This window comes from Rhea pennata, chromosome 22 (genome assembly GCF_028389875.1).
Source record: "Rhea pennata isolate bPtePen1 chromosome 22, bPtePen1.pri, whole genome shotgun sequence".
Taxonomy (NCBI): Eukaryota; Metazoa; Chordata; class Aves; order Rheiformes; family Rheidae; genus Rhea; species Rhea pennata.
In genome coordinates this window covers 1185237-1207605 of record NC_084684.1, presented here as the reverse complement: position 1 = coordinate 1207605, position 22369 = coordinate 1185237, and the positions used below count along the sequence as shown (strand labels likewise).

The 22369-nt window shown below is 52.9% G+C and overlaps 3 protein-coding genes and 1 long non-coding RNA gene across 5 annotated transcripts; 1 reads left to right on the top strand and 3 right to left on the bottom strand.

Annotated features, from left to right (window-relative positions):
• Positions 1 to 816: 816 nt before the first annotated feature.
• Positions 817 to 4409, bottom strand: AGMAT (agmatinase). Its single transcript, XM_062593711.1, has 7 exons — positions 4057 to 4409; positions 3668 to 3870; positions 3126 to 3174; positions 2820 to 3015; positions 2308 to 2487; positions 1943 to 2027; positions 817 to 1423 (listed from the first exon to the last, which is right to left on the bottom strand). Exons 1-7 carry the CDS (start codon positions 4407 to 4409, stop codon positions 1350 to 1352), a joined length of 1140 nt encoding a protein of 379 aa, XP_062449695.1. The 3' UTR covers positions 817 to 1349.
• A 1634-nt stretch (positions 4410 to 6043) lies between these two features.
• Positions 6044 to 18550, bottom strand: PINK1 (PTEN induced kinase 1). Its single transcript, XM_062593520.1, has 8 exons — positions 18231 to 18550; positions 14514 to 14825; positions 13276 to 13379; positions 11179 to 11361; positions 10345 to 10508; positions 9108 to 9235; positions 7723 to 7959; positions 6044 to 7314 (listed from the first exon to the last, which is right to left on the bottom strand). The coding sequence occupies exons 1-8, from the start codon at positions 18531 to 18533 to the stop codon at positions 7054 to 7056; spliced, it is 1692 nt and encodes a 563-aa protein (XP_062449504.1). The 5' UTR covers positions 18534 to 18550; the 3' UTR covers positions 6044 to 7053.
• Positions 18551 to 18700: 150 nt separating this feature from the next.
• Positions 18701 to 22260, top strand: LOC134150029 (uncharacterized). 2 transcript variants are annotated; one of them, XR_009960575.1, is made up of 4 exons: positions 18701 to 18767; positions 20615 to 20755; positions 21307 to 21399; positions 21841 to 22260. It is a non-coding gene; the product is annotated as an uncharacterized LOC134150029 (long non-coding RNA). The 2 variants fall into 2 exon arrangements; XR_009960574.1 differs by having other exon boundaries at positions 21304 to 21399.
• Positions 19910 to 21016, bottom strand: CDA (cytidine deaminase). The gene is made up of 4 exons (XM_062593501.1): positions 20871 to 21016; positions 20640 to 20751; positions 20400 to 20457; positions 19910 to 20043 (listed from the first exon to the last, which is right to left on the bottom strand). Exons 1-4 carry the CDS (start codon positions 21013 to 21015, stop codon positions 19930 to 19932), a joined length of 429 nt encoding a protein of 142 aa, XP_062449485.1. The 5' UTR covers position 21016; the 3' UTR covers positions 19910 to 19929.
• Positions 22261 to 22369: the final 109 nt, after the last annotated feature.

Genomic DNA, 22369 nt, shown 5'->3' with positions numbered 1-22369 from the left:
GAAACACTTGCAGCAACCTGCCCTTGCCAGCTGTGGCTGGATGGGTCCCTGGCTCCCACTTAGTTGTGGCTGCTGCTGTGACTGTGACCTTCGCTAGTTTTAATCAGGTCAGGCTAACGCAGCACCCTCATATCACTGTTTTATGAAAAAAAAAACTTCTTTCCTGGGCTGAAGCAAATGGCAAACTGTTCCAAAAGCGTCAGTTTGGCTAGCTGTGCTGTCCCTCACGTGGCGCTGGGCGCTTTGTTTGTCGTAAAAGAGCACAGTCAGAGGCCCTTCTGCTGCTGCTTATACCTGAGGTGTTGCCACCCTCTCCCAGCAGTTGCAGGCCGTGAGCCCCCAGCAACTTTCTAACCCGCTGCCTTCAACCCATTATCATAACATATCATTGTGAAATGCACTTGCTATTCCGTTATGCACATGGTGGTTCGTAATCCAAAGAGGGAGGAAATTCAGTCCTAATGCACTTTCCTATTGAGAAACCAAGCAAAAGCGCGCGCACGACTTAGAAGCTGAAACAAAACATCCTTCCAAAGGGATGCAGGCTGAGGGCTTCGAGGTTGTGCTAAAACCCTTCCCTTTACGAAGGGTGGCAGGCAGCAGCCTGCTGTGGCTGGCCGAGTCCGCTCTTCCATTCACCGAAAGCCTGCCGGGAACTAATACACTAATGCAGCCTGAGAAATTGGTACATATTTTGCACTTTTGATACTGGGGGGGGGGAAGAATTAACTTATTTGGCAAACTTGTCTTTTTTTATTTTTGTTTTTGTATTTGTGAACAGGCACTGATGTCGTTTTGTTTTAAGACTATTACAGATTTGCAACCAAAATAAACTATTTTAATGTGTGATGAGGCGGCTTTGTGTTTCAGTATACAAACTGATACCATCTCAGTGGGAACTCAGAAACCCAGGGACTGTGAAGCTACGCGTTGAACGCTAGCAGCTGGTTAAGGGAAGGGCCTGGTTATCCCCATCAGGAAAACAGGCGGCTACAGTTATTAAAATACTGCTGTGCTCGTAAGGATCCTGCCTGGGTTCCTGGATGAATCAGGCAGAGCCCGAAGGCGAAGGCCCCAGGTGATGCAGCACGCAGGCTCCTGTTGCATGACACCAGTAAATGGGTTGTTCAACTCCATCTGCTACCTACAGCACATAAGCTTGAAATTACTTTTTCTAGCAGTAAACGGCATTTATTCCTTACTGCAGAGCGCTCCGTAACGGCAGCTGGCTGCGGAGGACGGGACGTTGAAGACCAACCACCGTGACCAAGGTCCATTAGGGCACCTTGGTCCGTTCTGTTTTTCCATGACGGTTTGCAAAGAAGTCTTGGGTGAGGCAGCAACCGCCCTCACACGGTTTTCACTTTGGGGAGAACACACAACATCTCAAAGAGCAGATTTGCCCCCAGGAGGGCCGTGTTACCTACAAAAAGGGGAAAAAAAACAGTGAGTGACACGTGCGCAGCTGCTTTCACCCGCAGCATTCAGCCAGTTACGCTCGTCTTAGTCTCACCCGTCCCGGCTGCCTGTGGGCATTTCCCGTGCTGGCTCGCCCAGCCCCGCAGCCGGCACCACGGGGCGGTGAACCCTCTTGGCCCCACGCAGCCGGGGCTTGGCCAGCAGCCCGCTCACCGCCGCGGCAATCGCGGCGGCCCGAGTTCGCAGCCCACGCGGGGCTCGCGCTCCCGCCTCGGCCGAGCCCCCAGGACGGACTACGCCTCCGGCTCTGGCGTCCCCGGCGCTGGCTGGGCTCCCCCGAGCTTTCCCGCACTGGGAGCACAGGGCTGTGTCCGGAGCTGCAGCCCCCACGAGCGCTGCCGACGGCGGCTCCGCTCCGGCCGAGGCTGCCAGTTCGCTTTTGGCGCCAGATGGCATCTCCCCGAAACAACAGCTTGGGATGCCGTCCCCTGCCAGCACGCGCGCAGCCTTTCGTTGCACTCACCGGAGGCATCGTACATCGGTGCGACTTCGACGAGGTCGCATCCCACTATATTTAGGCCTTTGCAGCCACGGATAATCTCCAAACCCTAGGAAGGAAATTGATTTGGGATCAGGAAGCAGGTTCGATGCAGCAAACGGGTTCGGGATCTTCTCTCCCCTTATACGGTTAAAGCGAACCCTGCGATGACACTGCCTGTACAGACCGAACGGCATCAGTTCAACGTTTTCCTTCCTGAATGCATCTCTAGGTAACTCTCTGTCCTCCTCGGCCGTTGGCTTTGCGAGGAGCGCTAGCAGTCTGCGCTCCTTTAGCGGGAGCGAGAAGGTCGCCCCTCCACGCGGAAACGAAGCCGGGTCTCCCCTCACCTGGGCCGGCGTGAGCCCGGCTATCTCAGGCGTCCCGGTTCCTGGGGCGTACGCGGGGTCGAGGCCATCGATGTCAAAACTGATGTAAACGGGTTTGTCCCCCATCTGCTTCCTCACCTCCTCCATCAGCGGCGCCAGCGACTTCAGCCAACACTCTTCAACCGGGACGACCCGGAAACCCTGCCCAGAGGCAGACGCCCCGCGTTACCACCCCCGCGCTCAGCCCGGAGCTGAGCTGCGGGGACGCGGCCTGCTGCAGCCTCCGCTCGCTCGCGCTCGCTCATTCTCCGGCTGATTTAGAGCTCGGCACGCTCCGGCTGGAGCGGGGGACTTTTCCTGCAGCCCGAGCGCGCGGGATGAGGTGCAGGAAGAGGCGTCGCTGTCCCTACCAAAGCCGAGGGCGCATCGATGGCGTGCAGGTGGCTTTCTCCCTCCCGTATCACCCGGGCCGGGAGAGAAAGCGGAGCAAGAGCCGCGGAGGCCACCGTTCGTTCGCCTGCCGCCCCAGTTACCTGCTCCCGGCTGTACTTGTAGGGATCGAGAGCGAAGGAGGAGCCCCGGAGGCCGATCTGCGCCACACGCCGGCAGTCCAGCAGCCCTTCCTCCACGCAGCGCCGGAACGGGGTCCCGTGGTAGATGCGCTCGCCCAGGGCCACGTCGCCGGTGTCGGCGTGGGCATCCACGTGCACCAGCCCCACGGGGCCGTGCCTGGCCGAGGCAGGGCAGGACGTTAGCGCCACCCCGGCGCTTTCCCCAGGGCAACCCTTTGAATGACTTTGCACTGCTCCTTATTCCACATTTTCACGGCTGAGACTTACTTTTCCGCCACGGCCTGCAGGATCGGGTACGTTATGGTGTGATCTCCACCTGCAACAGCACAGGGAAGAGATGATGCGCGTTGCTCGCCAGCCAATTTTTTCCCCGCGTTTCTACTGCGCTTTTATCCGTGCCACGGAGCGGCAAGGATTCATTCCCTAACAAGGAAACTCCATCTCCCTCGGGTGGACGAGAGGGCTAAAAAGGGACGCGCAATCCAACTCCGCCAGCGAGGGCCGCATTCCTGGCAAGGGTTATAAATAGATGCCGAACACACGGAAGCCAAACGTGGCCGGGAGCTGCACATGGTAATTCCCCTTCGTTGCCGCAGCACTCGCTTCGTTTAGTTACGTGAAGCCAGGTCTGCTGGCAGCTTGAAGACACGTGCCCAAACCAAACCACGTCCCCCGCAGGCAGCTCGGTTAAGCCTGAAGCTTTCCGGAGGGAAGGGAAGCGCTTTCGTTCGGGTCCCTGCGCGGCACTGTGCCAAAGGCACGTTTCCCATCGTACTCGAGTTTGCAGGAGCGCCAGCGCGGCACCTTACCCAGGGTGAGGGGTACGCAGCCAGAGGCCACAATCTTCCCGTAGTGCTCGCGGATGCGCCGGCAGCTGTCGGGCAGGTTGTAGAGGTTCACGTTCACATCCCCGACGTCGGCGACCAGGAGGGAATCGAAAGGGGCGGCCCCGGTGCTGGGGTTGCAGCACCGCAGCATCACCGACTCAGCTCGGATGTGGCGAGGACCAAACCTGGGGAAAGACCGAGACGCGACGTTGCCGGGAGCAAACTGCTCCGGAAGCCATCGCGGAGCAAGAGCCACTGGGCAGAGCGCTCCGGACGCGGGAGGAGGAGGCGGCGTCCCGCGCGGGCCGGCAGGATGCAGGAGGGCAGGACCCAAGCGCCGGCTCTCCTCCCCAGCCGCAGCCGGCGCTTACCTGGCTCCCGGGCGGTTGGACGTGCCGGTGTCTAGAGGGACGCCGATAAAAGCCGCGTCCAGCCCCTCCGTCGAGGCCTGAACCGGGAGCTTCAGCATGGAGCAGACGCCCGCAGGCCGGGCCACCACCTCGGCACTAGGCGGGACGTTGAAGCCAGAGCCTGAGAGGCAGCGGTGAGGGGCCCCACACCCCGAAGACCGGCTCCGGAGCCCCTGGGCACGGGCGCTGGGGAGAGCCGCGGGCCCGAGCCCGCCGCAGGGCGGCCGCGGCCACCGGGCGGTCGCAGAGAGCTCGCGAGCGCCGAGCCCGGCTCCCCGCGGCGCGCGGCAAACGGCCCGCAGCACCCGCTGCATCCCGCCGCCTTGCTCAGACCCTCCCTGCCGCCGTGCGGAGCGGAGCCAGGCGCCTCGGCTCAGGCTCCAGGCGAAGAGCCAGCTGCCTCCGAGGGTTCAAAGTACGGCCGGATGTCCAGCCTCCCCCGGCGCAGGGCCGAGCCCCGGCTCACGCCCCGCTCCCGACTGCCCCCTCCTCATCTTTCTCATTTCCTCCTTTTCCCGCCGCGCCACCTGCTTCCCAAAAAACACCGGGAAGTGACACTCGGGAGCGAGGGGCTTCACCTCAGACGCCTCCGTCGGGCTTTTGGGAGCCGGTTTAGCCATTACTGTGGCTGGGTACGAGGGATGTGCTGGAGAACGGTCAGGTTTTGGCACCTTAAGCATCTTCAGAAAGTCAGGCAGCGTTTGCTGCATTACCAGCATTTGTTAATCACACTTTCCAAAAAGCATCCAGAATGCCGAAGAATCACAAAAACGGCCCATTAACCAAAAAACCATCTAACCTCAGCAAAACCGCAGCCAGACAAAACGAAGGCAAACGAGAAACAGTAACAGGAATTTTAAAACATGGGGTGATGCAGGGGGACAGGTATATCAGGCTATTTTTAAGCCTAGATAGGTGAAACGAGATACTTTGAAATGAGATACTTTCAAGGGTAAAGGAAGTTCAGTTAACACAGCAAATGCGTGCAAAGCAGCAAAGTCCAAACCACAGTTCGCATAGTAACGGCACGCTTGAGATCAGAGTAGGCCTCATGTTCACATCGGAAAGCCTATTCCGCTCAATTTGATTTTATATTAAAAACATCTATATTCCAGGCCTTGTACTCCAGTTACAAGAAAAGCACGTAAACAAGTGGGAGCTGTGCCTCGCTTCACTAATCAGCTCTTGCTGACTCAGAGGAAAAAAGAAAGGAGAGGTCAGAGCTGAGATTCACTGCAAAAGTGACAGTATTTACTCTTCAAAAAGCAGCACGCTCCAGAGGCAGCAAAGGTTTCGACTCTGCAGCTCTGGGACAGAGCCCCTTGGGCAAGGTTACTTCTCTGATCTTCCCTACCTGCGCGCTCATTTTCCATGATTTTCCAGGCTCTGTGCTCTTGGCCGATCCTTGTTCACGGCCCCGCCAGCGTGCTACGTTCACACGGTATTTCCAAAAGGAGGAACAAGGTTAGAACGAGTCGGCCGTTCGTCCGCTAGGACGACACGCGGCGGCGGCGGCACGTCTCAGCTGCTGCAGCGTCAAGGCGACGGGGCCGTTCCTTCGCAGGCAGGTTTACACCACTGCGGAACTAGACAGGACTCTCAGGCGTGAGATCTTGAGAGCCCATCGCGGCGTGACGATTCGCTCAGCGGTATCAGCCGTCTGACACGCAGCCTCAGCCACCTGGAAACCGCAAGAGCGGCAAGCACATTAGCAACCGTGAGAGCAAGAAGTAGGTACGCCGAAAGTGCGAACTGCGTCCCTCCAGCTGGAGGGGGGTTACTCTTTGGAAAACTGCAGTTGGAGGAGTATTCCGGGGGCACAGCTGGAAAGGGCTGAACGATCCCGCACGGTATCACTGAACCAGCACTTCAGTGACCCATACGCCACCACAGTCTAAAATCTGAATACGATTAACCGAGATGAATGAGATGCAGAGAATCCACTCAGTATCAGCAAGTAACCTCCAATTTATTGTGCAACAAGCATAAACAACTTTCTCCCCAAGCTTCTTTAAACACCAGCAAGTATAGATGTAAAACAAAAACCATCATATTAATGAAAAAATCATTAAATTTTATAACTGATGTCTCTTACCCTCCCTAACCAAAGGATATTACTTCATCGTTAAACAGAAAAGCCGGGCATGTAATACAGAACAGAAACTCACTAAACTCCTTAGGCAGGCACCGCTCTTTAGCTCTATTTAACTTTAATTATTATCCCCAACTGGACACAACTTGACTCAGCCTGGGATCCTTCAGCAGCCAGGTTCTGCAGAATTACAACGCTCTGGAAACGGGCATCAGCAGGCTTCTGTATTCAGCGTATTTCTGCCTTTCTCCATACCGCTAGCTACGTATTTAATTGTGCGCGTCCCAAGAAGCGAACAGCTCCTGATGCTCACCCTACAGGTCAGCCTCTCAGCAAGGAGGCCTTTGGACTGCCATACTATAGCAAGATATGTTTGTGGCTGCAGAGGAATACAATCTTAACAAGAGCAGGGTTCACAACGGTTTCCCTAAGAAGATTGCCCCTACTTTTGCCAGCTCAGCTTCCTCCATTTGCGATGTTTCTGTGTAAAAAGCAGCTATACAATACCTCCTCCTACACACACCTTCTGAAGAGGAACCTGCTTCATTCAGTCTGTGACTTACCAGTCAACCATAGACCCCCACCTGTGAACAAAACCAACCACACACCTGGAGACACCTGCAAGTTCCGCAAACCCCCACCAAACCAGTAATGCTGCAAGGGCGTTTCTTGTAACAGGAAGAGAACGACAGTGTGTAACGCTTGCTACAGGTAAACACAACCTCTTACACAACACATACACAGGCCTGCAGATTTTTTTTCCCTAAAGTACTTAAGGATTCCAGGCAGATAGAAAAGACGAATTCCTATGTGTGTTGAGAAAGTGCCATTTATCTACTGCACAGTCACGCCTCAGACTGTACCCTTCACCCAGACTGGTTTCTCCAGGACAGCAACAAGAACGCTGCTGCCCAGAGATCTTCATATTCCAGGTTTGCCAAGAAGCACATCTTCATTTTTGTTTCCACCCTGCTTTTATCCACCAGTCCGTCCATAAGCAAAGCAGCCGCAGACTGGCAGAGAAGCCAGGCAATCATCTGGTCAAGCTTCAGGGTCTCAGAGGCTAGAACACTTTCACCCCAGAGGCTTAAGTGAAGCACATTAGCAGCGACTCTAGCAGATAATCTCTGAAAAAAAGAGGGAGAGGGAAAATTAGCTGATCTCGCTGAACTCCTGTCAAAGGCATGCAGGGATATATAATGCTAGAAGGCCCCCAGGCCTCCTCTAAGGCACTGTGGGGTCACTGTGAACAGAAAAGCTCTTCACAAATGTTATTATCAGGTAATTGCACTTAACCCTCCAACTCACTGTCTGTTCACTGACTCCCTTTGACCACTGATACCTGCCAACTATTCAGTAACCCATGCAAGAAGCACGCTGTACCTCAGCAAAGATCTATGCTTGTCTTCAATCATTATCTACAGTGCAATGACATCTGGATAACAAGTCATGCACCTGGAGCCCTGCAAGGCAGATGATCTGCAAACAATACTCTAGAAGACCGGTTAGACTCCTCCTTCAAGGCAGTGTCTCACCTTGTTGGGATCCCTCTGAAGTAGCATTTTTATCACTTGCTTCACCTCAAGGGGCACGTGATCAGGCAGGTTTGGCAGCTGATCTTCACGGTAACTTCTGCTTTCCAGAGATGAATCTCCGTGGCCGTAGAAAGGATTGACTAGGCCAAGGATTTCATAGGCAATTGCTCCAACAGCCCATGCATCAGCTTTGCTGTAGTCAATCACCATGCCTGGACCAGGTGATGCTGTGACCACCTGCAGCAAAAAGGCCACAGAAATGGGGAAGTTGCAATAAACAGCTCTAACTAGGCATTTTGTTAAAACAATTTAGTAAGGGTCAACACAGCCTTTCCACTGTAATACAGGGAGACAAACTGACAGTGTTTCATCTAAATCTCCGGGGTAAATACTTCTTATTGGTATGCACTGCTCAGCTCACCGGGACTCACGGATGATCTCCATCATCTGATTCCAGGCTTTAGTTCCTACCTTTGACTAGCACTCACACACTGCTTAAGAGTCTTGGGGGATATTTTACTTAGGGATTTAAGATATAGATAGCAGATGTATGGACAAAACCAGTGTTGCACCTGCATGGTAAGCAATAGAAGGCAAGGCACGCCAGTTAGACTGGACAGTTACGGATGCTTTGCCTCTATTATCATTACAGAAATAATAGGGAACCATATTTTCATAACCACCTTGAATTTAACTCAAAAAATAAGCAGTGTCACAACACAAGGACTCCTGCACAAACTTCTTTAACAGCTTCACAGAACAAGGCCTGAGAAAGGCCTACAGAACAAACTTTTTATTGGTAAAGTCAACACTGCCTCGTAACACCGACTGATGATGTTTCATTTTTTGGTGTTCAAGGTAGTACAAGTTTGACAACTGCTCAGCACAGTTCCAAAGTCGACTTTTGTTTTAATTTATCTATTAATGCAGAGACATTTGACAACCGTAACTCAAGTCAAAACACGCATCTCCTATACTGCCTTATGGGAGACGACCCTCCCTAACAGACTGCCAGGTGAGAACAGTTAAACAGTAACAAACTATGGGCAACGCATGAATGAGTATGCCAAGAAGCAAGAACGGTTAGAAAATGATTGATCTGATCGCAGAGACTTTCAGTAGGTATTAATGTAAACAAGTATCAGTACAGGCCATTTAAGGCAGCATTTGCATTTCTTGGTGTGTGCACAGGGGCAAGGTTCACGGAGGAAGCGATGTTCACTCATCCCCCCTGTGGTTCATTACTTCTAGACTTAATCTTACCTTTTTTTTTTTTTTCAAGTTCACGACATATCTCTCGCAGCCTGCACTGCAACTGGGACTGAAACTTTTATATCCGCCAGCAGCACGAGTGTTATCAACACAGTTACTATAGGTGGATTTACCTCAGGTGCCATAAGACAGCCATTGCCACCTCGATCCACATAGGAGCTGGTGAAAGGCAGCCTCAAGCCAATGTTTTCATCGGCCAAACAGCAACCAAAGTCTGTGATCACCAGCCAAGGACAGCCAGCTGCACATGACACAGGGTCAGCAGAATTAGCAGTCAGTTCAGGAGTACCTGGCCATACCAGATACCTCAAAACATCAACATCAGAGACAGTCTTCAGGAACAATCTCAATATCCCTGGGAATCAGTATAACCACAGACTGTTTTCCTGCTCCCCCTCTGTAGTATTAGGTGAAAAAATGCTTTTCTTAACAACAACAACAATCTATTCTTCCAGTTCCTCTTTAGAGGACATTGCTTTTCCCCATAGGGCATGTGTATGACAAAACTTTGCTGTTATCATGGAAATTAAAATTCATAAGGCATGGAGGAAACATGGAAAAATCTTCTAAATTCTGTGTTTGTTTTTATCTATAGCAAAGGCAGGCTGGAAAGTGTTTGCACTAGTTAATAGCTGTTGTCCTGATGACAAGTCAAAAATAGAATAATTCTTCTCCAGGTTCTGATACTGAAAAATTGATGTTTTAAATCGTTCTTAGCTGCATTCAGCATAGCCTCAGAGAAGCTTTTCCTTCAAGAAAAGAAAGAAAGAACCTCTGAAAATCTCCCACAACTGCTGTACCAAGATCTTTAATTACACAGCTCTGGCTTCCTGCTATCATTTGCTGTCCATTTGAATCTCACTCATGCTAAACAAGAGCTCAGGTAACTAAAATTTTACTTAAAGAGCATGACAGGAGAACAAGATTATGAAAACGTGTCTGGCTTTAATACTCTGTCCATTCTCTCACCTGTCAATTGATGTTTAATGATCCCAAGATGCAGCATTAACCTGACTGTGAGGTGGGATTTTAAGAAGTGCTCTGTGCTATGGGGCCAGTGAGAAAGGACAGAGCCAAAAGTCTGGACTCAACAGTCCTTTCAAGTCCATTTTAATGATACAAAACCTGAGGCACAGACAGGATAAATGACTTCCAAAGTACCACAAGGACAGCAAGTAGTAGGCTAAAAATCAAAATGGAGATCCCTGAAAGGCTCTGATGATCATTTTTTCCCAAATGCATACCTGGGTAGGGCTTCCCCAAATACCTACATGGCTACATGATTTCTGTGCATGACTTAACTTTATCAGTTCCCTACTCTTTGCCATTTATTATTAGCCATCTACGTACCAGAATCAAATTCAACCAGGATGTTGTCAGACTTCAAGTCTCTGTGGGCTATTCCATGTCGAACAAGATGGTCCACGCCTTCCAACAGCTGTAAAATCATCATCGTGGCGAGACAAGCATCCGGACTGCTCTCCCTCAGATACTGGCGCAGGGTGCAGGGATAACTAGCCAGCACAAGGAAAACATCTGAATTAGCATCCCGGAAGCTTACTGCTTACAGTTCAACCTTAACGGTGTCTGGCTGGACATATAGCACACTTATATGTATCAAATTCTTTCTGAATTTCCAATTGCCTTCCCACCTCCCAGCCTTAACTTGACACCGCTCCCCTGTCCACTGTTCTCAAATCCTTTGTTTTGCAACAGCATCCACCACCTAAATCTAGTACTTTCACATGAGTCTAACTTCAGATAAAATAATCCTCTTATACAATATGATGAGGGTCTCAGGGTACACTAAGATAATTCTTAGAGGCTTCTACATTTTGCATGGAAGTGGAGAGAGACTACTAATACGGATCATATAAGCAAAACAAGCAGAGGGCAAAGTTCAGAATTAGAACAGCAGACAAATGGGGACAATTTCATCAGTTCTTAAATTCATTTTAAGTAATTCTTAAAAAAGAAACAGCTTGTCTTCATCATTTAACAAGTGTTAAAATCTCAGGGATTTGGAACAGGTCTTAGGAGGGGCATCTCCAAGAGCACAATCTGCTTTTTGGCAGCAACCCAGGCCAGATCTTTACAAGGATCCATGTAGCAGCAGAATATACAGCCCCACTGGGCAGTCTCAGGGAAAGTCCTAAGTAATGTAACAAACTTCTCTCCACCTACTTCTTCATCACCAGAAAGAGCGTGCGGTTGTGACCAATCCCTCTGGGATTCAGGCTTAACGGCAGAACATCAGGATACTCCGCAAAGGCTCCAGGCAGCAAAGGGACAGAGGATGTGAAGGCTCGGATCACCTGGATTATATTTGGATGAGGCTGCAATTTCTTCCTCCCAAAGACAGGTTTTCTGTGCAAAAGTATTGTTACCACAAATCAGATCACTCTACTGTTCAGTTTTACCACACACACCCCTTATTTCTGAATTCATTATTCATTAATACAGCACGTCTTCCCACAGCAAGATTCCAAAGCCATTTTCAAGTATGTGTATTCTGAAGTGAAAGCCCTACCACAGAGAGCACTAAGGCTGCTGAACACAGTTTAAAAGAAGAACCGTCATGCACAGACTCAAACGTTCACAACCCTGGAAACCGCGACGTTATAAAGAATACTGACAGCAAACTGGACGGGCTCCCTCCCAATTTCCTAACCACCACCCAAGCCCAGCAATTCCAGTGTTGATGCAAAGCACCCTCAGAAGCGGGCAGGACCCAGCACTTTGTCCAGAATTAAAAGTGCACCGTGGCCCTTCCCACAGGAAACACTGAATTGTCATCATCAGCACTGTGCTGTCTGCTGTTACACCAGCAGAGGGTACTCAGACCATGACTTTACCTACGCTTGTTGGGAAGACTGTGTGGTAACTGGATTTTCCAAAATGCAACGGCTGAACAGGGAATACTTGTGTTCTACCTGCATTACAAACTAAGCTTGGCTGGAAATGGTTACGCTCAAAATGCAATCTGTAATTTTATTCAAACACTACTAGCCCTTACATACTACTCTGCCTATTACTAACAAAGGCACAGCTGGTCACAGAAAAGAACTGCAACAGCTTTAAAGAAAAACAAATAAATCGATTACGCTGTTAGGCATAAACCAAAGGTCAAACTCACACTAAGCATATCAATTTAAATGCTCTAGTATATGGCACAAGCAGGAAGTGTTCACTGAAATGAAGGTATGTATCTGCAAAACAGACCTCTCTCCTCTCATCCCTTGAATGCCAAGTATCTATTTATCTGTTGCATTCTTAGGCTAGCAACATACCAAACAGCATTTATTATTCATTCATATTGGCAGCTGAGATGTATTTGAAATTTAAAATCAGACAATCTGGACTGTGGGTTCCATTGTTTCTTTTTCTCTTTTTTTTTTCTTTTTTTTTTTTTTTTTTTTTTTAAGAAAAAAGGATTTTGGAACAAAAAAGTAATTCCAAAACTCAGGATAATTTAAGCTGCAATGCAATTTTCCACATACATGCTGTTTGCTTATTTCTCACTCAGGTGAAAGTGTAAAAACTAAGGCATTTTCCATTTTCTTTCTCATCAGTTTTCATCAGTTTCATACATGCAGTGACCTGCACTAGAACAGAACTTTCATCTCCCTCTCTGCACCCTGTGTAGAGCGAAATTCATGTTAGGTCAAATTTCATTTGACTGTCTTTTTGATACATTCTAATTACTACAGATTATAGGTGTATTTTTTGTAATTAAAAGGCACAAGAATACACATTTAAAGTATTTGTCAGAAGTGGCTCCTCCCAGCAAAAACAGTATTTTCATCTGCAGATATAAAAGCATTTTACAGCTGCATTTTACATATCGGGAAACCAAGGCTCGGGGAATAAAAGTGGCTTGCCACGGTCACCCATCAGACCACTTACAAGATCCAAAGTAGATCCCACCGTACCGCTCCTCGAAGTAAACAGGTTTGTGTTAAATTAGTATCTGAACAGCAGTATTGCTAAGCAATTTCCTAATAGTGCTAGAGAAGAGCACACCAGAGAAAAATCTCTAAGTCAGACGGAAGCACTCCGCTGCGCGATGTTTAAGGTACACTGCAGCTCTGGAGGCACCATCGTTTGGACAAAACACACACGCACAGCGCCTGAGCCTAGTCACTGATAATCCCCCAATTTACGTTTTACCTTTTTTGAAGAACTGTAACAGAAACCTCACGCGTGGTGCAAAACCGAACTGCTGGCTGGAGACGGATAAAGCTAGCGCATCGCGACACCGCGCTGTCGTCGGTACCGTACCTGTGGCGAGAGACGGCTCCGTACTCTCCAGCTAAGGCAACCCCTGTGGCCGGAACGAGCTCCTGCCCCATAGCGCTGAGGATGGCGGCACTCGAAGAACCAGCCTACAACAGCAATTACACACAACATTGATTTGAAAACCTTAAGCTCTAAAATCGTCCGGTCTCAATACAAACTGAAAGTGGATAATCCAGAAACTGGCACTAGATCTCAAGGAGGCTGAAGTTAGATCAATTTAGACTAGATATAAGGGACACATTTCTCTAACCAGAAAAAGAAAACAGCGAAGGCCATTAACTACTCGAGCAATTTCCCCAGGAATGCAGCAAGTCCTTTATTTCAAGGCAGAAAGCCATTTGTCTCTTTACACTTATCCTCTAATTCAACCACAAAACATGGCTTTTTTGCAGAAATTACTAATTGATACTCTCTGGTGTGTTGCAGAACAGGTTGAGCTATATATTAACAGCCATTTTCAACTTAAAAACTAACTGAAAAAGCCCACAGCTAAAGGCCAGTATATTTATCAAACCTACGAGATTTCAGATGCTGGCATTTTGGAGGACTGTACTTGAATATCCACTTGCCCCATCAGATGATGCAAAAAACTTTTCAATGGGAAAAAACACATCGAATGTTTTGTGTGTGTGTGTGTGTGTGTGTGTGTGTGTGGAATATTCATTTTGAGAATATGGATTATCAGAGAGTCACTCGGGCTGAAAAATACTTACTAAGACTGGTCTCACCCACTTCTTTCACTGTAAGGGGAGCTGGCAGGTAAATTAACTACCCCCTTGTCATAGAAGCAATGTTGACCATTTCACACCTAAGCCACACTCCACAGAAGAAAATCTGTTTTCATCCTCTGCCTTCTCAGGACACTGATTCCTAAACCACTGTTACAAGTGTTTTTCCATTTCCTTCCAGCTCTTAAAGCTTGTCATTACAGGTAACGTCAACAAAACTACTTCCAGAAACGCCACCTCCATAACAGATGACTCAACCAACAGCAGCGCTCCAGCATCACGGTGGTGCTGACTCCAAAGGACGAGGAACACTCGTGACCTCAATCTGTGACTGTTCGCCAGCAATCTATGGCTCCAATGTTATATACCAGCAGCTTTGTTTTGACATACTCGTCGCACGCTAAATAATTAGAGCTTTCAACACTTAAGCGTTAAACATTTCACCCAGACTTTCCAAGTGACAGACAAATAAATTAAGAATCGTCTCCTTACCGAAATATTCCACATCATTTTGATAGCTAGCGGAAAAGCCGCTTTTTGTCGGTGTTCGTGACCAGGCTCCTCTCCTGCACCCTGTAAAGCTGAGCCACGATTCGGCCGTATGCTTGGCCCCTCTCCTGCGAGATGGTTGCTCTCCACGCTCCCTTGACGATCACAAGACAAAGGAATAGCTGCTTCATACACAGCTGCACTGCAGCCCTTCCCAATGGGTTGGCCAATGAGATACTCTTCTAGTCTGAAGCCCTGCCAGCGGAAAGAGCCCAGTGGATCTTTCAGTGGTTTGTTCTTCCTGACAAACACTGTCTGAAAGGAACAAAAACAGAAAAAAATAAAGTATTCAATACTTTGAGACAAAACATATTTTACTGTTTAAGCTGTTTTATGCGGTCACATATTCCACAGGGACAACAACTGCCTGGAGAAAGGTAAACTCCTTCCACTGCACCCAGCTATGTTATCTACAGTAAACTACACACCAAGAAAAGGCATTGAAAACTTGCACACAGATACTCCAAATGAAGATGTGGTTAATCCAGCACAGCATATCCTGCCACAAAATGGCATTCTCCCGTCTAGACATCCCTACCCCATCCAGGGGGTCGGCATTAGCATCCACGTGGCTGCACAGTGAGTCAGACAAGGAAACTAGTTAGCTGAAAACTAAATTTTCACAGTCAGCTACACAAAACAGTGCTGGCAGCAGCAGATGAGAACATACAGCCGGGGCTAGAGGTGCTCCTTTCAGCAGCAGCCTGCACTTAGATCCGATTAAAGCAATTGCAGAAATGGATCTTCAGCATTACAGCACAAACCAAGCATTTAATGATACCTTGTGCGTAATCTGAGGAGCCCAGGATTCTGCAAGAACACGAAGCCTAGCAATAACATGAGGAATCAAATAAATTGTTCTCTCTGTCCCAGGAGTGAAGAGACTGCAAGCTGGTCTACACCAGAAAGGGTCTATGGGCAGAATGTCTAGTGAGGGGTTTTAAAGCCCTAGTATAGATGCAGCTACATTGCCTGAGAGGTACTTATGCTACGCTTGACTAACTTAAAATAGGTAAACGCGCTTTTTTTTCTTTGTTTTCTGGTGAAAAATGATTCTACAGCAAGGCAAACTGTAACAGCTATGAAGTGGCAAAACTTCCATGCTTGTTAGGCCCACGTTACAGAGGTCTCAGTATTTTTGCACCCTCATGTCATCCCTAGGAAAGGGCGAGCAGAACCCACGAAAGTGCCAGTTCACTTCAGAGAGCTTTCCAAACATGGGCTACAGCTGCCCTATTGGGTTGGTGCTTTTTGAAAATTGCAACCGAGGCCTAAACATTAAGACTCAAACCCGTGTAACTATAGCAAAAATATTTTTGTGGGCAAAATATTCTAGGTCAGAAACAAATTCTCCCCGACAGGAAGTCTTTACCAAAGGTGCCCTTTCCAAGGGTGCTGGAGATGCATGGATAGAAGAGGGCTGGGAAGGGGGAGTCATTTGCTTATCTACAAAATAAACAATATACAAATATAAAAATAAACACTTCTCTAACACTAACACACAAAAATAAACACTTTTCCCCTCTTCTATAAATAATTCAGCAAAATAACATTTATAAGAAAATCCAATTAAGAGCAACAACAGATGGAAAAACAACGCCCCAAGCTTTTGCAGCAGCTGAATATGACAGTTGGTTAGTTAGAAGAAGAGTGAATCAGTGAGGTGAGAACAAACTGGGGGAGGAATTCAGAAGAGACATGGGAAAACAAAGCAAAGGAATTAAGAGTTCAGGGGCAAAAGCACTGAAGAAAGCAGCATCCCTCTCAGAAGAAGCATGGATACGAACATGGATCAAGGCCCAAAACCCGCCTTACAAAGTCACAGCAATGTAGATGAACGTCTGGAGTTTTAATCTGAAAGTACCTCTGGACACATCATCGTTTCTGGCAGACCACAGCTCTATCAACGCTACAGATCCCTCCTACACACACACAAACAAGCTCTCTCCTGTGTGAGTTACAACCTCAGCACATCGCTGACTGCCCTAAGGACATGTCCTGAGGCAAAGGGAAATAGCTTCAGAGACAGCTAAGGGAGGGGAGCAGGAAGACAGAAAATTTAATTACCCAGCAAGGGGGCTGAAAGCAGAGAAAAAAGGAAGGGGGGAGAGAAAGTAGCTTGAGAAACTACAGAGAAAAGCAGAACATTTGCAGGAACGTATTTTCTACCAGCTAACGGGCAGGTGGCAGCCTGCTTGGCAGGCCTGGCAAAAGGCCCGCTGCCTCACCGCCCCCATCACCGCGGCCCTGAGCCTGAAACGCCCCCAGGCCGCTGGGGGCCCTGCCAACACCCGAGGGACACCCGTAGGGGCTGCAAGCAGTGGTGGTGGGTGGCGGGTGTCCGAGGGGCTTGCGCACAGAGGACGGGGTGCCCCACTGCGGGGAGCAGGTCTGAGACCTCCCCCCCGCCCCTCCACGGCAGGCTGCCACCTCCTCCCTGCGGGGTACCCAAGGGGCGGGGGAACCTCTGGGCTCCCCAGCGAGGCCCCCTCGGAGGGGTGTGGGGGGGTTCCCTGATAATTGCCTCCAGAGATCTCCCAAGGGGCTGCCGCAGGGCAGGAGACCCCTCTGGGCCTTCTCCGGGGTGCAGCCCAAGGCTAGCCCCCCCCAGACCCTCTTTAGGTTATAGCCTAAGGCCAGCCCCCCCCCCAGACCCTCTTTAGGTTACAGCCCAAGGCCAGGCCCCCCCCCAGAACCTCTTTAGGTTATAGCCCAAGGCCAGGCCCCCCCCAGACCCTCTCTGGGCTATGCCCGGGGCAGGCCCCCCCCCCAGAACCTCTTTAGGTTATAGCCCAAGGCCGGGGACCCCCCCAGACCCTCTCTGGGCTACGCCCAGGGCAGGTCCCCCCCCCGACTCTCTTTAGGTTATGGCCCAAGGCCGGGGACCCCCCCAGACCCTCTCTGGACTACACCCAGGGCAGGTCCCCCCCCCGACTCTCTTTAGGTTATAGCCCAAGGCCGGGGACCCCCCCAGACCCTCTCTGGGCTACGCCCAGGGCAGGTCCCCCCCCCCGACTCTCTTTAGGTTATAGCCCAAGGCCGAGGACCCCCCCCAGACCCTCTCTGGGCTACGCCCAGGGCAGGTCCCCCCCCGACTCTCTTTAGGTTATGGCCCAAGGCCGGGGACCCCCCCCCAGACCCTCTCTGGGCTATGCCCGGGGCAGGTCCCCCCCCGACTCTCTTTAGGTTATAGCCCAAGGCCAGGCCCCCCCCAGACCCTCTCTGGGCTATGCCCGGGGCAGGCCCCCCCCCCAGACCCTCTTTAGGTTATAGCCCAAGGCCGGGGACCCCCCCAGACCCTCTCTGGGCTACGCCCAGGGCAGGTCCCCCCCCGACTCTCTTTAGGTTATGGCCCAAGGCCGGGGACCCCCCCAGACCCTCTCTGGGCTACGCCCAGGGCAGGTCCCCCCCCCGACTCTCTTTAGGTTATGGCCCAAGGCCGGGGACCCCCCCAGACCCTCTCTGGGCTACGCCCAGGGCAGGCCGCCCCCAGACTCTCTTTAGGTTATAGCCCAAGGCCGGGGACCCCCCCAGACCCTCTCTGGGCTATGCCCGGGGCAGGTCCCCCCCCCCGACTCTCTTTAGGTTATGGCCCAAGGCCGGGGACCCCCTCCGGCCCCCTGCGGGCGCTGCCCGGGGCCGGCCGCCCGCGGGCCGCACCTGGATGCGGCGGCAAGCCGCCTCGGCCCGCCGCTGCTCCTCCACGCGCGGCTCCAGCAGCGCCAGCGCCAGCGCCAGCGCCAGGCCGCCGCCGCCGCGGCCCCCCCTCGCCGCCGCCGCCGCCCGCCGCGCCGGCCCCGCCGCCGCCGCGCCGCCGAGGAGGCCGCGGGCGGCCGGCAGCCAGGACCAGCGGCGGGAGCGGGGCGGCGCGGCGGCGGCGGCGAGGGGCCGCGGCGCGGCGCGGGGCGGCCCCCAGCGCGGCAGCAGCCGCAGCCCGCGGGCCAGCAGCAGCCGCAGCGCCATGGCGGCCAACGGCCCCAACGGCCCCAACGGCCGCCGGAGGGGCGGGGCGCGGCGGGGCGGGGCGCCGTGACGTCACGCCGCGCGCCGCCACCAGCGCCGCCGCCGCGGGGCGCGCGACCGCGGCGCGAGAGGCCACGGCCCGGGCGGGGGGGGGCGGGGCGGGGCGGGGCGCTGCACGGGCGCTGAACGGGCACTGCACAGGCACTGCACGGCCATTGCATGGGCACTGCACAGGTACTGCATGGCCAACTGCACAGCCACTGCACGAGCACTGCACGGCCGTTGCATGGGCGCTGCATGGCCATTGCATGGGCGCTGCACGGGTGCTGAACGGGCACTGCACAGGCATTGCATGGCCAATTGCACAGCCACTGCACGAGCACGGCACGGCCGTTGCATGGGCACTGCATGGCCATTGCATGGGCACTGCATTGGCACTGCATGGCCATTGCATGGGCACTGCACGAGCACTGCATGGCCATTGCATGGACACTGCACAGGCACTGCACGGCCATTGCATGGGCACTGGATTGGTGCTGCACAGGCGCTGCATGGCCATTGCACGGGTGCTGCACGGCCATTGCATGGGCACTGCACCACACTGGCACTGAACACTGCACAGGCACTGCATGGCCATTACATGGGCGCTGCACGGCCATTGCATGGGCACTGCACAGCCAGTTGCACAGGCACTGCACGGCCATTGCATGGGCGCTGCACAGGCACTGCACGGCCATTGCATGGGCGCTGCATGATGCACAGGCACTGCACGCTGCTGCTTGGCCCTCCGCCGTACTGCCGGATCCAGAATAGAAAATCAATCCATTTTTGTCATTGCACATCATTTAATGAACCGAGCAGTCACAACCCGGCATTGCGCTGGGAACGGAAACCCGCTGCGTTACCCTCCGAAAGCCCCCAAACCTCCACTCCCCACTCGTGCCTTCGCACAGACATAAAAGCGAGGCACGGAAGCCAGCGATCAACGAGCAAAGGACGCGCTCGAGCTGACGACAGCCCTCTGCGATAAATTGTGCAATCTGAATTGCCCGTTTGCTACGCTCTATAGCTTATTAATAACCCCTGGGATTTATGAAACTTTCCCTTTTTGCTTCCCCTTCTTATTCGGAATTGAAGAATTCGGCTTTTTTTGCATTTTGCATTTTTCCCAAATTTAGGGCTCGACGTGATTTACGGATTCAGCCGGCTTTTGCCGGCGGCGGCGGCGAGAAGGCAAAGCTTAAAGCGGGTATCGAGTCTTGCCGCCGCCACCGGCCTTGGCCCGCAGATCCGGCATCATCGAGCGCCAAAGCGGCGCCTGGGTCGATCAGCGGGCGCCGAGCCCGGCTGGCACCAGTGCAGCTTCGTCCCCCCCTCTTCATCCCCCCCCCAAAAATCACAGCTTCCTCAGGTCCTCCGGGCCGAAGGAGAGCGGCAAAAGCTCCTCCAGTCTCTTGACGATGTAGGTGCCATCGGGTTTGGTGAGATACACGTCCCAGTCCTTGCCGAACTGGGGGAAAAGCGAGAAAATCGGCGTGGGTAAAAACCAGCCCTTTCCTGGCACCGCGGGAACAGCGTGGAAAATTTCCCGGCACCGTGGGAACAGTGTGAAAAATTTTCCCGGCGCTGCGGGAATGGCACAGAAAATTTTCCCAGCACCGCGGGAACAGCGTAGAAAATTTTCCCAGCACCGTGGGAACAATGCGGAAAATTTTCCCGGCGCTGTGGGAATGGCACAGAAAATTTTCCCGGCACCATGGGAACAGCGTGGAAAATTTTCCCGCGGGCGGCAGCGCGGGAAGCGCTTTGGGGGGGCCGCGCAGAGCGCTTGCAGGGGGCTTCGCCGGGGCCGGAGCAGCTGCTTACCTCGCGCATGACCTGCCTGCAGGCGCCGCAGGGCACGATGAAGTCGTCCGCGAGGTCGCTGCCCGAGGAGAGGAGGCGAAGCTGAGGCCGGCCGGCGGGCTCCGCATGCCGCCTCGCCGCGGCTCCGTTCCTTTCCTCCCCCCACCCCGGATTCCGGCCCTTGCACGACCAAGGCGGGGGGGTTATTTTTATTTATTTTTTATTTTTTTCCCTAGGAGGAAGCAGGCACCGGCCCCTCACCTGGCGATGGCCATGGCCTTGAAGCTGGTGTGGCCCTCGGAGACGGCTTTCTGGATGGCCGTGCGCTCGGCACACACCCCCAGGCTGAGGCAGGCGTTTTCCACATTGCAACCTAGGTGAAAAGTGGTGGTGGGGGGGAAACACTTTTTTTTTTTCCTCTTTACCCGGGGGGGGGGGGGAATCAATTAATCAGTCAATCATATCTCCGTATGGAGCCTCCCGGGCGCTTACCGGAGAAGATGCGGCCGTCGGCGGTGAGGAGCGCGGCGCCCACGGGGAAGCGGCTGTAGGGGCAGTAAGCGGCCGCCTTGGCCTCCCGGCTGCTCCGCAGCAGCGCCCGCAGGCGCTCGGCCTCCGGCGCGGAGCCCCGCTCCATCACCCCGCCGCCCTGCCCGCCCGCCCCGCCCTGCCGCCGCCGCCGTGGTTAAATATTCCCCCGAGGCCGGAGAACGCCCCCGGCGGCGTGGGAAACGGGGCGCCGGGACCGCGGGAACCGGCCGCCGGGACCGCGGGAACTCGGCCCTCCCGCTCCTCCGTTCCCACCCGCCACCCTCAACACCATTTTTCACCCTTTTTGGCTCTTTTTTGGGGGTCTGGCACCGTCCTGGTGGGATCGGCTAAATATTAACTATCGCTGCGTTTTTTTTTATTTTTTTTTCCCCAGCAGCAAAGCGGTTACATGACTCAATGGGAAAATGTCGTAAAACATCCTCGGGGGCGGGAAAACACAATGGAAAAACGCCAGTTCCTCATTAGTGAGGTAAAACAATATGGGGGGGGGAGAAAGAAAGAAAAATCAGCTTTTTTTCCAGACCTCTCAATTAACAGTTAAAAATTCTGCATTGAAGAACCTGGCTGAAAAGCTGCTTTTGCCCTGGAGCGCCGCCCCGGGCAGGGTGTCCCGGTCTGCGCGAGCACGGAGCGGACGCCGGGAATTGCCAAGGGGGTGGAGGAATTAGGAATCGGAGGGGGAACGGGGCTTCTGCCCCGCTGCCGGATGACCGGCCTCCCGCGAGAGCTCTAGGGCTGCGGGGACGCAGCGCGGCGGGCAGAGCGCAGCTGCGGGGCTGCAGCGCGAGGGGTAAACTGCGGTTGCAAGGGGGAATATTACCGTTACGGGAAGGATATTGCCATTGCAGGGAGGGGGGGGGGATATCGCAGCTGCTCCGGGAGGAGCAACACCCAACCCCGGGGCCGGCAGCTCTCGCTGCGGCTCGGCGCTCTCCTCCAGAAAACCTCGGGAAAGAATCGGCTCTGCGGAGCTGCCTGGGAAGCGGCGGCAAGAAGCAAGCGGCAGCTCCCGGAGACGGCGAGCCGGGAGCGAGCGGCGGGCAGGCAGCCGCAGGCGCCACCGCGTCAAAGCGCCAAAAAGCTGCGGGATCAAACGAAAACCGCTCGCGGAGCGGCAGCGGTGGGGGGGGGGGCCTGGATAACGCGGGAGCTATAAATAACCGGGCTGGCAAACACCCGCTTTCGGGGAGGGTTCGGATCTGCTGCAAGAGGCCCTGTCAGATCCGACCGCTTTGGAGGCAGCCAGGCCGTAACGGCTCAGCTCAGACGCTGCCCGGTGCCTTAGGAATACCCGGAGACGCCCATCCAGCTTCGAAATCCGTTATTTCCTCCTGCAAAAAAAAAAAAAAAAAAAAAAAGAAAGAAAAAGAAAAGAAAAGAAAAAAGCAAAAGCAAAGCTGTGTTCTTGGCTAAAACAGCCCCCCCCCTTAAACCGTCCT

Bases quoted from the DNA above. Each gene is read 5' to 3' on its own strand.
- AGMAT (XM_062593711.1), bottom strand. From the start codon at position 4,409: ATGCAGCGGGTGCTGCGGGCCGTTTGCCGCGCGCCGCGGGGAGCCGGG. The intron at 3,016-3,125 runs GTAAGTCTCAGC...TGCCTCGGCCAG, and splicing joins CTGCAGGCCGTGGCGGAAAA to GCACGGCCCCGTGGGGCTGG. The intron at 1,424-1,942 runs GTGAGTGCAACG...CCCTTTTTGTAG, and splicing joins ACCGATGTACGATGCCTCCG to GTAACACGGCCCTCCTGGGG.
- PINK1 (XM_062593520.1), bottom strand. From the start codon at position 18,533: ATGGCGCTGCGGCTGCTGCTGGCCCGCGGGCTGCGGCTGCTGCCGCGC. The intron at 10,509-11,178 runs GTAGGTGGAGAG...TGTGCTGGCTAG, and splicing joins CTCTTTCTGGTGATGAAGAA to TTATCCCTGCACCCTGCGCC. The intron at 7,960-9,107 runs GTAAATCCACCT...TTTTTGCTGCAG, and splicing joins GCTGTCTTATGGCACCTGAG to GTGGTCACAGCATCACCTGG.
- CDA (XM_062593501.1), bottom strand. From the start codon at position 21,015: ATGGAGCGGGGCTCCGCGCCGGAGGCCGAGCGCCTGCGGGCGCTGCTG. The intron at 20,752-20,870 runs GTAAGCGCCCGG...CTTTTCACCTAG, and splicing joins CGACGGCCGCATCTTCTCCG to GTTGCAATGTGGAAAACGCC. The intron at 20,458-20,639 runs GTGAGGGGCCGG...CTCCTCGGGCAG, and splicing joins AAGGCCATGGCCATCGCCAG to CGACCTCGCGGACGACTTCA.